The sequence below is a fragment of the Colletotrichum gloeosporioides genome (genome assembly GCF_011800055.1).
Source record: "Colletotrichum gloeosporioides strain Lc1 chromosome Unknown consensus_24, whole genome shotgun sequence".
In the NCBI taxonomy this organism is placed as follows: domain Eukaryota; kingdom Fungi; phylum Ascomycota; class Sordariomycetes; order Glomerellales; family Glomerellaceae; genus Colletotrichum; species Colletotrichum gloeosporioides.
In genome coordinates, this window is record NW_025544669.1 from 500,229 (window position 1) to 515,808 (window position 15,580).

A 15,580-nucleotide genomic window follows, 5' to 3' on the forward strand; every position below is an offset into this window, starting at 1 on the left:
CGCGCATCTCCATACAACTCTGTTGGGACTACCAAGGACAAAAGTACCTGCAGTCAGCTGACTGAAAACCCACGTCTTCTTGGCATCCATGCCCCATATTGTTCGCCCAGCTGTGGCGAGCCTTTTTCACGTGGCTATAAACCTAGATCAGAGGGGAGTGGCCACAAATTAGGGTCTGCTGTACATGACAGGGTGGCACTGATACTTACTCTCTGTATTCTAACTACTCTTGGTTCCATATCGAAGTCACAAATCCTACCCTACCTGCCTTAGTGATAAGTGATATCATAAATACCTTAAAGTGAACAGCTTTAGTTTCTTTCGCACTCTCCTTCCTTGACAGTAGCTCCTCATCCTCGGGCTTTTGGCTGCCTAGAAGGCGGTGATGATCTGGTCCCTGGCTATCCTCTTGTCGTGGGGCGTATATTAGCTAGGGTGGGTGCCGATGGACGTCTGACAGTCATTTCTTTTTCTCTCTCGTAAAGGCGTGTGTAGTATTGGCTGTGCATATCCCATGCCAGCTCAAAAAAGAATGTTTCCCCTCTGATGGACTTTCCTTCGGCCACATACGTCCTCCCAAAGAGCAAGACAACAAGACGTGTCTTCCGCCCCGTACATGCATTCATTCCTGACCAAATATACCACCCACGTTCGTTTTCCCGGGGTATTCGTCGTCATTACGTCTAAATCTTACCTTTAACCCATCTTTAGAACGATGCGTCTTCTTAGGACCTTGTCCGTCAGCGCCTGGGTGCTCAGTATCGCGGAGGCTCTTCCCCGTCGCGCCCAAACCTTGGCCAAAAGGGAGGTTACCGAGCTCCGGGAAGATGGTTATGACTTTGTTATCATTGGCGGTGGCACCGCAGGCCTCACAGTGGCTGACCGCATCTCAGCTGCCTTCCCAGAAAGTACGTTGTGAAATCTCAGCCCATTTTGCCACAGCTTGTGTGACCCTAAACCTTCCTTGCAGAGTTCGTCCTGGTCATTGAGTACGGCAAGATTGAGGGCACCGTCGGCTATTTTGACCCGTCCGAGGACGGCCGTGGTGCCAGTCGCCTTGTCATCACCTCCCCCCCGGTCGCCAGCGTCAACAATCGCTCTGCTACCGTCATCCTAGGCATGACCGTTGGTGGCGGCTCCGCAGTCAACGGCCAGTTCCTGGACCGCGGTTCGCGGTATGACTATGATGAGTGGGCGCGCCTCGGCAGCCCCCAGTTTGCAGACAGCCCCCATCAATGGGACTGGGAGAATTTTGGTCCCGCGTTGAAGAAGGTCAGCTTCCTGCTTATCTCAGCCCCCCCCCGTCCACCCGCCCCCTTCTGACGACCTGTTATCAGTCATTGTTTCTCACAGAGCCCAGCCATGAGCTCGTGAAGGAGTATGGCTACACCTGGGACGGCTCCCAATTCGAGGGCGACGCCATCGAGGCTTCATTCCCGCCTTTCCAATGGCCGATCCGGAGTACGTAACTATCATTCAACTTCTATCACATATGATAGAAAATCGTGTTAATGGGACGCAGAGTTTGGTTGGAAGGCGTACGAAAAGTTCGGTCTCGAGACCCCCGTGACCTGTGATAACGGTGACAAGCATGGCCTCTGTTCGGTTGCGACAGCCCAGAACTCAGTGACGGTCGAGCGCTCCCACGCCGGCGTCGGCCACTACACCAGGATCGCCAACTCACGACCCAACCTAGACCTTCTCGTCGAGCACAAGGTCACTCGCCTAATCATCAGCAAGAATGAGACCATTCCCGCCATTGAGTTTCGCCCTGTCTCCGGCAGCAACGGCACAGTCCGTACTATCCGCCCCCGCCACGAGGTCGTCTTGTCCGCTGGCGCGATTCACACCCCCCAGATCCTGCAGCGCAGCGGTGTCGCCTCAGCCGCCTACCTCAAGGCCGAGGGTATAAAGGTCGTCGAAGACCTTCCTGGGGTCGGCCAGAACTTTCAGGACCACTGTGCCGTGCCCATCACGTTCTCCTTCGATAATGCCCCTTCCCCAAACGAGGCCGACATCACAATCAACACCACCTACGCCGCTGAGGCCGTCGCCCAGTTTCGCGAGCGTCCCGCCCGCGGCCCATATACCCTGGCTATGGGCAATAGCGCTGCCTACGTCGCCCTCCAGAACGTTACTGCCCAGTGGCAGTACATTGTCGCCGACATCCGAGCCCAGATTGCTGACGGCTCCGCTCTGCAATACCTCCCGGCTTCCGCAGACAAGACCGTTCACGCCGGCTACCTTGCCCAGCTTCAGGCTATTTCCGAGGCCCTAGAAAATCCGAAGCACCCCATTCTCGAGATGCCCTTCCACGCCGCGCCCAGCATGGCCTTTCTCCTCAAGCCTCTGAGCCGCGGCTCTGTCGTCCTTGATCCGGCTGACCACGACGCCACTCCTATTGTCAACTACGCCACCGGCACCAACCCCGTCGACCTTGATATCATGAGCTCTTACATCGACTACTTCCGCCGCCTTTATGCCATCGACACCTGGAAGGACCTCGGCCCCGTCGAGGTCGCACCCGGCGCTAACGTCACCAAGCACGCGGCCCTCGTAGACTGGGTTAAGGACACCGTCGTTCAGTCACTGATGCACCCCTGCTGCACCGCCGCCATGCTACCGCGCGAGAAGGGCGGAGTTGTGGATTCGAGTCTCGCTGTCTTCGGCATCTCTGGCCTCCGCGTTGCCGACTGCTCTATCATCCCCACTATCCCCGCGAGCCATACCACTACGACGGCGTATGCAATTGGTGAGAAGGTGAGTTTCTGTTCTGATAGAGTTGAAGCGCTCACACAATAACTTGCGCAGGCTGCTGAGATTATTATCAGTAAGTGGAAGTAGATCCTCCACTGCTATAAGGCCTAAACAAGCTTTATGTAAGAGTAACTCAAATGTCAATCTCGGTGAGGGCTAGAAACATGAAAAGCTTCAAGCTGCATATGGTATCAAATTCCTTACGTTGTAAATAAAACGTTGACTAAAGGTTTATATATGCACAGAGTAACTGAGATTGATGACGCCGCACATAGCGCGGCGTTGTCTTCACAAGATCCAGTCACCTAGTAAACAAAACCCATCATCTGCCTCCAACTACCAACCAAACGCTTAGAGATCCATCTTGAATGAGTAACATATGTTGTTGAGGGTGCTTCCCTGCTTGACATTCTCTCCCTCGCAGTTACGTGCGGCGATAGCGACTCGGAGACAATGCCTGCACTCATTGCGATTCTCCAGCTACGTGTCGGCCCCACTTACTGACTTGGCGGTCGTCTTCGGCCTGAGGTAGCATTGATATATGTCGAAGTTCGGATAACCAAACAGGGTAAAGAGACGTAACGCTTTTGACTGCATGGGGGGAATACTGATAGAACTCTTGATTTGCCTGCGCAGTCTACCTATCCTTCTTGTGTGGGGCCCGCGAGCCTGGGGCCATCGGCGCAGCTGCCGAGCAATCAGTCAGGCTACTTGCAGCAGTACGTCGTAATTAAAGCTCTCGTGGCGCCCGATTGAAGCCCTCGTCCACCCAATGGGATTCCTCTATTACCAGGGTGGATAACCCCTACAGACAAGATGGCGAGGTTGCATGGGCAATTCAACCAGACTCATTTCTGTAAACCGACTCTCAATGTAACGTGAGCTTACGCCGAGGATCGGTCAGCACTTGGCGCAGCAGTAACCTGACGCGCCTCGACAGCCTTGCCTCGTGGGGCTGCCCTTGGCAACCGCAAGCTATCCCGCATGAGCGGGGATGTTTGTATGCTGTCGTGATGCCCTCAAGTATCCGAGGCAGCCTCGCGCTCAGAGGAAGGTACGAGGTAACCCACTTCCGACCTACTTATTTAGACCAATAATATTCTAATATATTAGGATCTATTCTTTAAAAGACCTTTTATATTAGACTCTAATTTAGAAGGAATTAAGCTATTTTATTTATATAGATATTATATATATATTATAATTAGTTTATAATAATTATAAACTTAGTTTATATTATATTTCTAAACTACTATTTATAAAATAAATTATAATTTTATTTAATCTAATCTTATATTTATTATATTCTACTTTAATTCTTAAACTTAGTTTTTATAATTACCTTTAACTTATAGTATACTTCTAAAATAATAGTAATTACTAACTTTAATACTTCTTATAAGCTTACCTCTTATTATAATTTCTTAATCTAATATATTAACTTTTAAGTAGAAATAAAAGTTAAAAATATCTAGAAATATATTAACTTAAATAATACCTCTAATACTTCCTCTAACTTAAGTAAAGTTAAAAATATACCTTTACTTAATAACTAGATTTAGAAGGAAAATAAGAAATAATATAAATATTATAAAGTAAAATAAGAAGTTTATAATAAAATAGTTACTTTATTTACTCTTATTATTTTAAATATATAAAAAGTTACTATAGAAAGTAATACTATTAAAACTACTAATAACTTATTACTACTTATACTAATTATATTTACTCTTCTTATTAAGAGATCTATAAGAATCTTTAAACTTTATACTTTATACTTCACTATATATATAGCTTATAAAGTAAAGTATATATAAAAAGAGTAAATATATAAAGTTTTAGATAAATAAATAAAGGATACTATTTTAAAAGAGATCTTTATATTTATCTAAATAAAACTCTTAGAGAAAGAAGATTATATTTTTTATACTTTAATATATATTTTAAAGTAATATTATACTCTAAATAACTTAAGTAACCTTATTATAATTTATAAAGAATATACTATAATCTTAGATTAAATAACCTCTACTATTAACTTTAATACTTAGATTAAAGACTTTTAAAGTATACTCTTTAAAACTTCTTAATATAAACTACTTAAAGTATAAAGAACCCTTATATTAAAAACCTTCTTTTAAGTAATCTAATACTATTTTACTCTATTTTAAACTAATCTAAAGCTTATTAATATTATTAAATAAGAGCATTTTAATATTAAAATCTAAAGTATAAGTTAGTATATTAATATATTTAAGGACCTTCTTATTATAACCTGTTATATATAGATAATAGTTAACTAACCTACTTAAGTAATAAGCAGCTAGGATAAGATATTTATACTATAGGATTATAGGAATAATAAGGACTTACTTAGAAAAGGAAGAACTATAGTATAAGTCACGTAATAATAAGATAAGGAAATAATTAGTAAAGTATAGAAAGGAACACTTAGTAATTAGTTAGTATTACTAACTAATTATAATTACCTATATACCTAAGTAATTACCTAAAAGTAGATAAAGGATACTATTTAGGATTTATATATAGTATAACTTTAAGCTTAACTTATAGTTAGACTTCTATAGCTCTTTAGTAATTAACTTAGTATTTATCCTTATAGATACTCTTAGCTTACTTTTACTATAAATCACTTATTAAGCTTAAGATTAATTACCTTAATCTCTAAAAGACCTAATCTACTATAGCTTATAACTTATAACTTAAACTATAACCTTAGTATACTATTATAATATATTAATCCCTAGCTTCTATTAGTAAACCTTATTATTAAATAGCTAACTATAATACTTTAATTACTCCTATTTAATAAGTTAACTATTAATACCTACTAATAGTTAAATAATAAGTATATCTTTATATACCTCTACTAAGTTACTTACTCTAAGAACCTCCTCCTCTTTATAGTAACTAGTCTAAAGCTTAGCTAAAAAACTTAAAGGAGCCTCTATAGTAGTAGACTCTAATAATAAAGTAACCCTAAAGAAAGATATTTATAAATACCTTTAAATTAGAGTTAAGAAAGGAGATAATAATATTACTAAAGTCTAAACTATATATAATAATACTACTATAGAACTTTAAAGCCTTAAAGAAATAATATAATAATTAAGAAATAGCCCCTAATATATTATAAACCTAGAAAATAAAGTTATCTAACTTAGAGGATAAAATAGTAATATTAATATTAAAGAATTCTAAGAAGAAATCTATACTTTATATATAGCTACTAATATTATTATAACCCCTACTAAAAGATAATAGAAACTTAAACTTAATACTCTAATTACTTATAATAGTACCTTTAAATAATTTAAGTTATTCCTAATCTAAGTTAAAAACTATTAGAACTTCTATTATAGAGACTTTACTAACTAGACTAAAAAAGTTATCTATACTACTACTTATTTATAAAGATAAGCTTTTAAATAATTTAAACCTATTTAAGAAGAATTCCTTAAATATAAAACTTTAGATAAATACTCTACTAAGACCTATAATATCTATAGTAGCTTTAAGGGATTTAAAGATACTTTCTACTCTCTCTTCTAAGACCTTAATAAGAAATAATAAACTAAGAGAGACCTTATATAGCTATAATAGATAAAGTTAACTAAAGAATATATTACTATATTTAGATAACTTAATATCTAACTTAACTTTATTAAAGAAACTAAGATCTTTATATTCTATTAAGGACTTAAGGATNTAATATCTAATTTAACCTTACTAAAGAAACTAAGATCTTTATATTCTATTAAGGATTTAAGGATAAAATTAAAGATAAAATTATTAAAATTAACTATTCTAAAAACTTTTTTTAATATACTAACCTTATTATTAAAATTAATAATTAACTTTTTAAATACTATAAGGAAAAAAGTAAAAAAAGATAAAGATTAAACTCTAGATATAAGTACTAATAGTAGCCTTATTAGAAGTTTAGCTCTTAGTAGAATAACTATAAACCTTATAATAACTAAAATAATACCTACTAGAGTACTACCTATAGATAATATAATAAACCTATAGATCTTAGTATAATAACTAAACTTAATAATAAAAAACCTTAAAACCTTAAGTATTATAACTATAATAAATAAAGATATATTACTAGAGATTATAAGTAACCTAAGAAGCTTCCCTAGAAACTAGTAGCTAAATAATTATAATAAGTTAATACTATTATAAAAACCCTATATATATCTTAGTTTTAAACTAAATATTATAATAATAACTATTAAATCTACCTTAAAGATAAAGAAATATTAAGATATTACCTAAAGGATAGTAACCCTAGATATTCTAGATATAATATAATTACCTTAGATATATATCTAAAAACCTTAATAATAATATATACTAATAATAATAAGATCTAAAAGAAAACTAAAGAATAACTAAATAAAATACTCTAAATATAATAACTCTAACTAATTCCTAATTCTACCCTAAAAATAACTAATAGCTAAAGTTAGACTAACTATAAACTTTTAAACTAAACTACTTATATAACACTTAAAAAACTAGAGAGTAATAATAAATAGAAACTTTTATACCTCTAAGTAGCTAAAGAAATATATTTAAAAAGGATTTAAGAAGAGCTTTATAACCTACTTTAGGAAAAATAACTTAATACTATACTCTTATATATAGAATAAAGGAAGTAAGTATATAGAAATCTTATTAAAATTAAATAAATTAATTAAGAACTTTAAGAATAGATAAGAGAAGAATCTAATAATAAACTAAATTACTAATATAACCTCTTAGAGGAATAATAACTATTTAATCTTATAAATAATTAGACTTTTAGAAAAGAAGAAAGCTCTCCTTATAACTTAAATAAACCTTATAATATTATATACTAATATACTTAAATAGAGATCGCCTATAGGCTTACCTCTAGTGTAAATAATACTAGCTCTAAAGAGGAATCTAAGAAAGATAATACACCTAAGTAAATTATATATAAGCAAATTAACTTATATAATAATAAATAATTTATTAAGCTTTATAGTATACTTAATATAGAACTAAGAATATATTATATTTTATAACTTAGAATTAAAGATTACTTATACTTTAGAATTACTAACCCTAATTATTAATACCTCTTTTAGGTATAATATTTCTTTAACTATTATAAAATCTATATAGGANAATATTTCTTTAACTATTATAAAATCTATATAAGAAATAAGTATAACTACTATTTCTAACTTAGGTAATATAATAATAATCCCCTATAAAATATCTATACTATATATACCCTTATTAGATAGGAACTTAGAAAGTTTAATAGTAATATTACTATATTTACCCCTAGCTAATAATTCCCTATAGAATACCTCTATAATAAATAGATAAAATAGGATAAATATTAATATAATAAATACTAAATTCACTATAAAGAAAAAATATATACNAAAATATATACTTAGAGAATTATAAAGAATAAACCTTAACCTCTTTAGGTTAGATATTATAAAAACAGCCTTATAAAGGTATAATAGGAAGGGAAATAAATCACTTACCTAAAATACTTAGAGTAGTTAAAAAACTAAACTTACCTACTAATATAGAACTATAATAAGTAATAAGGAAAAGGTTTATTTACTAAATATTATAAAGATATTAAGGTAATATAGAACTTAAAGTTATTATTAATTAATAGATAATACTTATACTAATTAATAGTAGAGTTAAAATAAACTTTATTACCCCTTAAGCTATTAATAGGCTAAAAGTATTATAGAGAGGAAAAGAATAACTATATTAGTTATATATAGTAGAAAGAGAAGAATTTAAATATAAAGGAGGTACTATCTATAATAAGACTATACTTCTTAAGATAAGTTACTTAAATTAGAAAAAAAGAATCTAATTTAATATTATTAATCTAGGAATATATAATATAGTACTAAGATTATTTTAGCTATAAATAAATAACTTATAGATAGATTAAAGTAAAGGCTAATTCTATTAGGGCTATAATAACTTAGTCCTTAAGTAGCTTTATTAAAAATAAGCCTTAAATAAGCTAATACTATATAAAATAATAAGATAATATATCTACTACTTTAAGGTAAAAGAAGCTATATTATAACTATTAACTATAATAGATCTTAAATAAAAGGATAATTTACTTCTATTTATTTTAGAAGAATATAGAGTTTATAAAAAACTCTTTATAGTTAAATTAGAGACTAAATTACTTAAATATACTAGTTTTAATTATAAAATCCCCCTTAAAAAAGGGAAAAAACTATAATTTAATAAGATCTATAGACTTAACCTAATAGAGATAGAAGCCTTAGATAAGTATTTTAAAGAAAACTTTAGGAAAGGTTATATTAAACCTTTAATATTATTAGTAGGAAGTTTTATTTTATTTATACTTAAGAAGAATAGAAAACTATAGCTATATATTAACTATTATATACTTAATAAAATAATAATAAAAAACTACTACTTATTACCTCTTATAGATAAGATAAGATAACTTCTATATAGAGCTAACTAGTTTATAGCTTTTAATTTTANGATAAGATAAGATAACTTCTATATAGAGCTAACTAGTTTATAGCTTTTAATTTTAAAGGGGCTTATAACTTAATCTAAATAAAATAAAGTAAAGAATAAAAGACTACTTTTTAAATATAAAAAGGATATTTTAAATACCTTATTATACCTTTTAGTCTTACTAATATACCTATAATATTCTAAAATATAATTAATATAGTACTATATAAGTATATTAATATCTATATAGTTATCTACTTAGATAATATCTTTATCTTCTTATTTATACTTAAGAAATATAAAGAAGATATTTACTATATCTTATAAACTTTTTAGGAAACTAAACTCTTAGTTAAACTTAAAAAAAGCAAATTTTATATATAAAAAGTGGAATACCTTAGATTTACTATTACCTCTAGAAAGGTTTATATATTAATAGTGCCATTTTACTAGTTAATATAGGTTAGGTTAAGGCTAGGATTTAAGCTAGAAAGAGGCCTCTTTAGGGCTAATAAATAAGTGATACAGAAGGGGGGCACTAGGGGGCTAGTGAAGGGAAAGTATATTAGACGACAATATATATTAGATTCTATATCTAAAATAGACTAGTTATAGGTATCTATAAGCCTACTAGTAGGGAGGGCTTCTAGGACTTTAACTATAGAGTTTAAATAATATATATAGCTAGAAGAAAGCCCCTAAGAGCTTCTTAGACCTAACTATTTAAATCTAGATAACCTATTATATATAACTAGAAGCCCCTTAAGGCTTCTAAGACTTAAACTATAGTAGTCCTCTAGATAGCTTAGCTTATTTAGTGAGAAGCCCCTTAAGGCTTCTTAGATTTAACTATAGCTTTTAGATAACCTAGCCTATTCAACTAGAAGCTATTAGGAGCTTTAAAGGACCTAATTATAAAATTTAAATAACTTAACTTAATTAGCTAGAAGCCTTTTAGGGCTTCTAGTATTTAACTATACTTAACTATAGTAGTTATCCTTTAGATAACTTAGCCTATTTAGTGAGAAGCCCCCTAAAGCTTCTTAGAAGTTAGACTTAACTATAGATCTTAGATACCCTACTATAGTTAGCTATAAGCCTTTAGAGGCTTTTAGGACTTAATAATAGAATTTAGATAACCTAACTTAATTAGCTAAAAGCCCCTAAAGGCTTCTAAGACTTAACTATTAAGGCTAGATAACCTAACTAACTTAACTAGAAGCCCCTAATAGCTTTTATAACCTAAGTGGAAACTAAATAAGGTAAAATCTACCTATTTATAATACTCTCCTAATAATTACTTAAGGGAGGAAACGCTCTAAATCTTATATATATACTTACTTATCTTTTTACTTAACTTTAGGTAAATCCTTAGGTTTATATATAGCTAGTTAATCTTATAGCTTCTATAGAGCTTCTTACCTTTAAATATAGCTAATTAGATAGTTAAAATAAACTATAAAGTATTTTACTTTACTCTATATATTATATATAGTAAGTATAATTAGTAAGTGCTCCCCTATATCTCCCCTCTATTAAAAAAAAAGTATATAGATAGTAGTAAATAAATAGGAAACTAAATAATAGTTTAGATCTAATATAAATTATTATAGGTAGCATATGTAGCTTTAATAAGGAGATAAGAGAATAGCTAATATATATAGTATTTATAAGGTAGGGAAAGAAGATATAGAAGTAGCCTAATAGTAAGAGTAGATAGATATAGCTATTTAGATATCTAAAAGAGAGGGTAATTAGAGCGTATATCTATACTTAGCTAGAAGTAGGCTTAGATACTATATTATATTAGTTAGGGAGAAACTAATATATTAATACTAGCTAAATCTAAAAGAAAGATAAGAGGGAGGGCTACTTATATTATAAACTATATTATTTAACTAGTTAATAATAGTAGATAGTATTAAATACTATAAAACGTAATAGTAAGTAACTTTAATATTTTCTTATATAGTAGACTTAAGTAGAAATAAAGTATATAGGGATATATAGATAGATTAAGTAATATAAGGAAAGGGATAAATAAATAATCTAGTATACTGAGGGTATTACTAACTCTATCTATAATTACTTAATATATTATAGCTAATTATATAATAGCTTATCTACTATTAACTACTATACTTAATTACCTTACTAAACTTATAACTAAGATAAAGTGAATAGCAAATAGCTCTATAAGAGGTATCCTAATATAAGAGGAAATAATATAGATAGTTTATATATACTAAGAAGAAGTAATCCTAACTTTAAATAAGCTTACTTACTACCTCTATAAACTTCTATAATTTCTTTATTATACTATTATTCTATATTCTTTATAAATATATACCTACCTATTATAACTACCACTCTACTAGCTATATTATCCCTATCAGGCTAAGACTAAATATAGTATACTATATAAATTTAAATAGATTAAAACTATATTCTAACTAATTAGTAGCGCCTTCTAACCCCTAATATATAGGTGTAGTTATATATAGGTTAAAATAACCTATTAAGTCCTATATAACGCTAGTTTATTAAGGAGCTATACCCTCTCTATTCCTATAACTTATAATAAATCTCACAATTTACTAGAGAAAATTATTAATTAACTAGAATAATATTTTATCTACTATATCTAATATATATATATACTAGCGTTATATAGTAACTAATAGGATAGTATAAGTAAGAATATTATTAGACCTCTATTAGATATCTTTAATAAAAGATATTAACTATAGAGAGAGAAAGTATTTATTATATCTCTAATTCTATCTCTAGCCTCTTATCTATATCTTACTAAAGATAAAAAATATACACTTATAGCTCACTAGATAAGTTATATAGCTTATCTATAAAGAGCATAAACTTCTATTATAACTTATATAAATACTAACTAACTATAAAAACGTTTTAAAAGAGCGTAATATATTAGAAGGGGAGAGGTTATAAGTATATATAGTCTAAAGCTTATTAATATAAATAGGTGTATAGTAATTATAGTAAGTATAGCTCTCTATCCTAGCTTCTACTAGGATACTTATTAGTATATATACTATAAACTAAATTATAGATTAAATAGTTTTATACCTTAAATACTATATAATTATCCTATAAGTTGCTAAGGATATTTAGTATATATTATTAGATAATAACTAAGGTTAGCTTAAGTATAGATAGGGATAGAGGTAAAGATACTAAGAGGTTAAAAGTAGATAATAAATATAATAATATTTTCTTCTCACGCTAAGCTGAGAATAAATAATATTAATAGATATAGTTAGTAGGCTTATATCTAAGCGTCTTATAAGTATATCTATTTACTAAAGTTTCCCCTAAGCCTTATCTATATAAAATTTACTATATATAGGATCTTCTAGGAAGTAAAAGATATTCTATATTATAATACCCCCCTCACCTAAAGCCCTTAAAGGCTTTTTTTTATAGCTATTTAGACTAGTAAATCTAAGTATCTAGGCTTTAGATTACTTCTACCCTTTCCCCTATAAGCTATATATAATTATTACTTAGCTCTAGCTATAATAATATAATAAAAGTAGAGAAACTAAAAATAGAAGTAAATCCTAAATAGGAATAGTACTTTTATATATTCCTAAGGTAGAATATAAGCTAAGTATATATAAGAAGGTAGATAGAAGGGAGGGGAGGAGGAGGGAGGGAGAGAGAGGTATATAATATTCCTAAGTAGTTAGTACTAGCTATATAGAAATTCTAATTAAAGGCTACTTAGACGCTATATCTATTATAAGACTTATAAGAGAGCATAAAAGAAGAGCGCAGTAGAATAATATAGTCTGCTTAACTTTAATACAACTAACTATAAGTTAGCTTAAAGATATAAGCTTAATAAGAACGTATTATAACGCCCTCTTCCTATTTATTAGTATATTAGGACCTCCTATATATAGATATATTACTTACTTATACTATAGAATATTTATAAACTTTATTATACTTAGTAGTATTATTACTATAATGAAATATAAGCGTAATGCTGAGGATATAACTCTTATATACTATAGCTATAAACGATAAGTATCTAATAAGCCCTTTTAGGATTAAAAGTTAGTATAGAAACTTATAAAGCTTTACCTCTTAGCTACTATAAGACTATATATTAATATTATAAATATAACGTAGAGTAGGGGTAGTAACTATTAAATTAAACCCTCCTATATATATAAACTTTAGGATATCTTTATAAAGGTTAGCCTTAAGCGTAGTACGCTTAAAAACTATATATTTATCCTATATAGCGCTAAGGATATCTACTAAGCTTTTAAAAATAAGTAAGATAACTAGGATAGTAGTAAAGAAGACGCTAAGGAATACCTATTGCTCTAGTAAGCTAATATAAATAGAACTAAGGTTAAGGTTATAGCTAGCTAATACTATCTTTATACCCTCTAGGAATATATAAAAATAATAGGTACTATAAAGTTAGACGCTTAGTAGATATATAAGCTATATAATAAAGGTGAGTTATAGAACCCTCTTATATATATATTAAGAAGCAAAGGTAGCATTAGCTTAACCTATAATAATAGATAAGCTACCTTTAGACCTTAATATAAGACTATATATTAACTACTAAGACTTAAGCCTACTTAATAACTATAGATAGATCTAGAAACAGCTTATATTAATAGTATTAGATACTACTAAGCTTAGTATATATATTACTATTAACTATAAGCTTATAGTAAAACTATAGCTTAATAGTAAGAAAGGCTTCCTAACCTATTAGCTTATTATATTATAGAACTATAAGTAGTAATAAGATATAGCTACCTACTAGTACTAAACGCACCTAAGCCTAGAGACTTTTAATATATTAACCTTTAAGTAGATAGCTAGCCTCTATATTAATAGCTACTAGTTTGTAATACTTAAGATAGTGCTTAATATGCTTAACGCCCTCCCCCTTAATATAATATAGGATATAAGGCTAGGCGACTAGAATATACTATCTACAGCCCTACCTACTAGTAATAATAATAGGGAAGCTTACGCTTAAGATATTATTAAGGCTACCTTTTTCCCTACTAACAGCTATAATAATATTAACACTACCCCTTAATATATAGTAAGGCTCCTTAGGATATTAAATAATAAAGCCTATAAGAGGGTTTATACTGCTATATTAGTAGCGCCTAACCTCTCTTTTATTAACCTTAAGTGCTTCTTATATTTTAAGAGGCTAGAGATAGAGACTGCAGTTTATATACTATACTAAGTTATTAGTTAGATTAACAGCAGAAGTACAGCTAAACTTATAGATATAAACCTTAAGTCTAAGAATAAGCCCCTACTACTTAAGTATATTTAGGCTACCTTTAATAACCTTAATATATATAAAGGTTTTACTACTTATACTGAGAATATAGCTATATAGCTTTAGTAGTATATACTTAATCTTATGATATATAATATAGACGCTTTCTAAGTATAAGAAGTATAAGCTTTAACTATAGAAAATATCACCCTTATTAATAAGTTTAACTATAATGCCTACTTTAGTTATATTAACTAGGTATATATCCTCTATATTATCTAAAGTATTATAAATATTAGTGATATAGTAATAGATATATTTAGGCTTAAGTAGGAGATATTAGCTAATATTAATAGAGACCTCTACTAAGTATAAGCCTATATACTTATAAACACTTTTTATGCTACCCTCTTTAAGATAAATAACTAGCTTATTAAGAATAGTAACCTTAGACTTCTTAAGTTATAGTATAAGATTAAGGAGGTCTTTATCTCCTTTATAAATCTTCTAAAGCTTCCCCTCTTTAGCTTAGCTTTAATAGCTAAGAATATAACTACTAATAATAAGGATAATTATAGCACTAATAAGAGTATTAGCTTTAGCTTATAGTACTATTAAAAACGCTTAAGCTTAGTAGCTAATATCTTACCTCTATTAGCATAAAAAGATATAAGTAGCTATAAGTTAATAAGCTATAAGGCTAGCCTTAGCTATACTAAAGTGCTCTATATACTATTAGATATAGAAAGGTAGGCCTTATTAATCTCCCCCTATTAGCTATCTAATAGCTAATAAAAAGGGTTAAAGACTACTTTACTAGCTATGAGGCTCCTATTACTAGCTATTACCCCCTCTAGTAGAACAATAATAATAGCTTAGAAATTAGGTTTTAAGATAGGAAAATAATAGACTAATAGCTTTATTAAGCTTAAGGGGGGTTCTTCTAGCTAGCTAGCTACTTAAGGATTAGAG

At 30.9% G+C, this 15,580-nt stretch overlaps 1 protein-coding gene across 1 annotated transcript; it reads left to right on the plus strand.

The window, feature by feature from the left end:
- Window positions 1-715: 715 nt before the first annotated feature.
- On the plus strand, window positions 716-2,844 carry GCG54_00012717 (Dehydrogenase xptC; the record flags this gene model as incomplete). The annotated part of the gene is made up of 5 exons (XM_045412590.1): window positions 716-908; window positions 971-1,303; window positions 1,354-1,461; window positions 1,523-2,760; window positions 2,812-2,844. 5 exons carry the CDS (start codon window positions 716-718, stop codon window positions 2,842-2,844), a joined length of 1,905 nt encoding a protein of 634 aa, XP_045267295.1.
- Window positions 2,845-15,580: the final 12,736 nt, after the last annotated feature.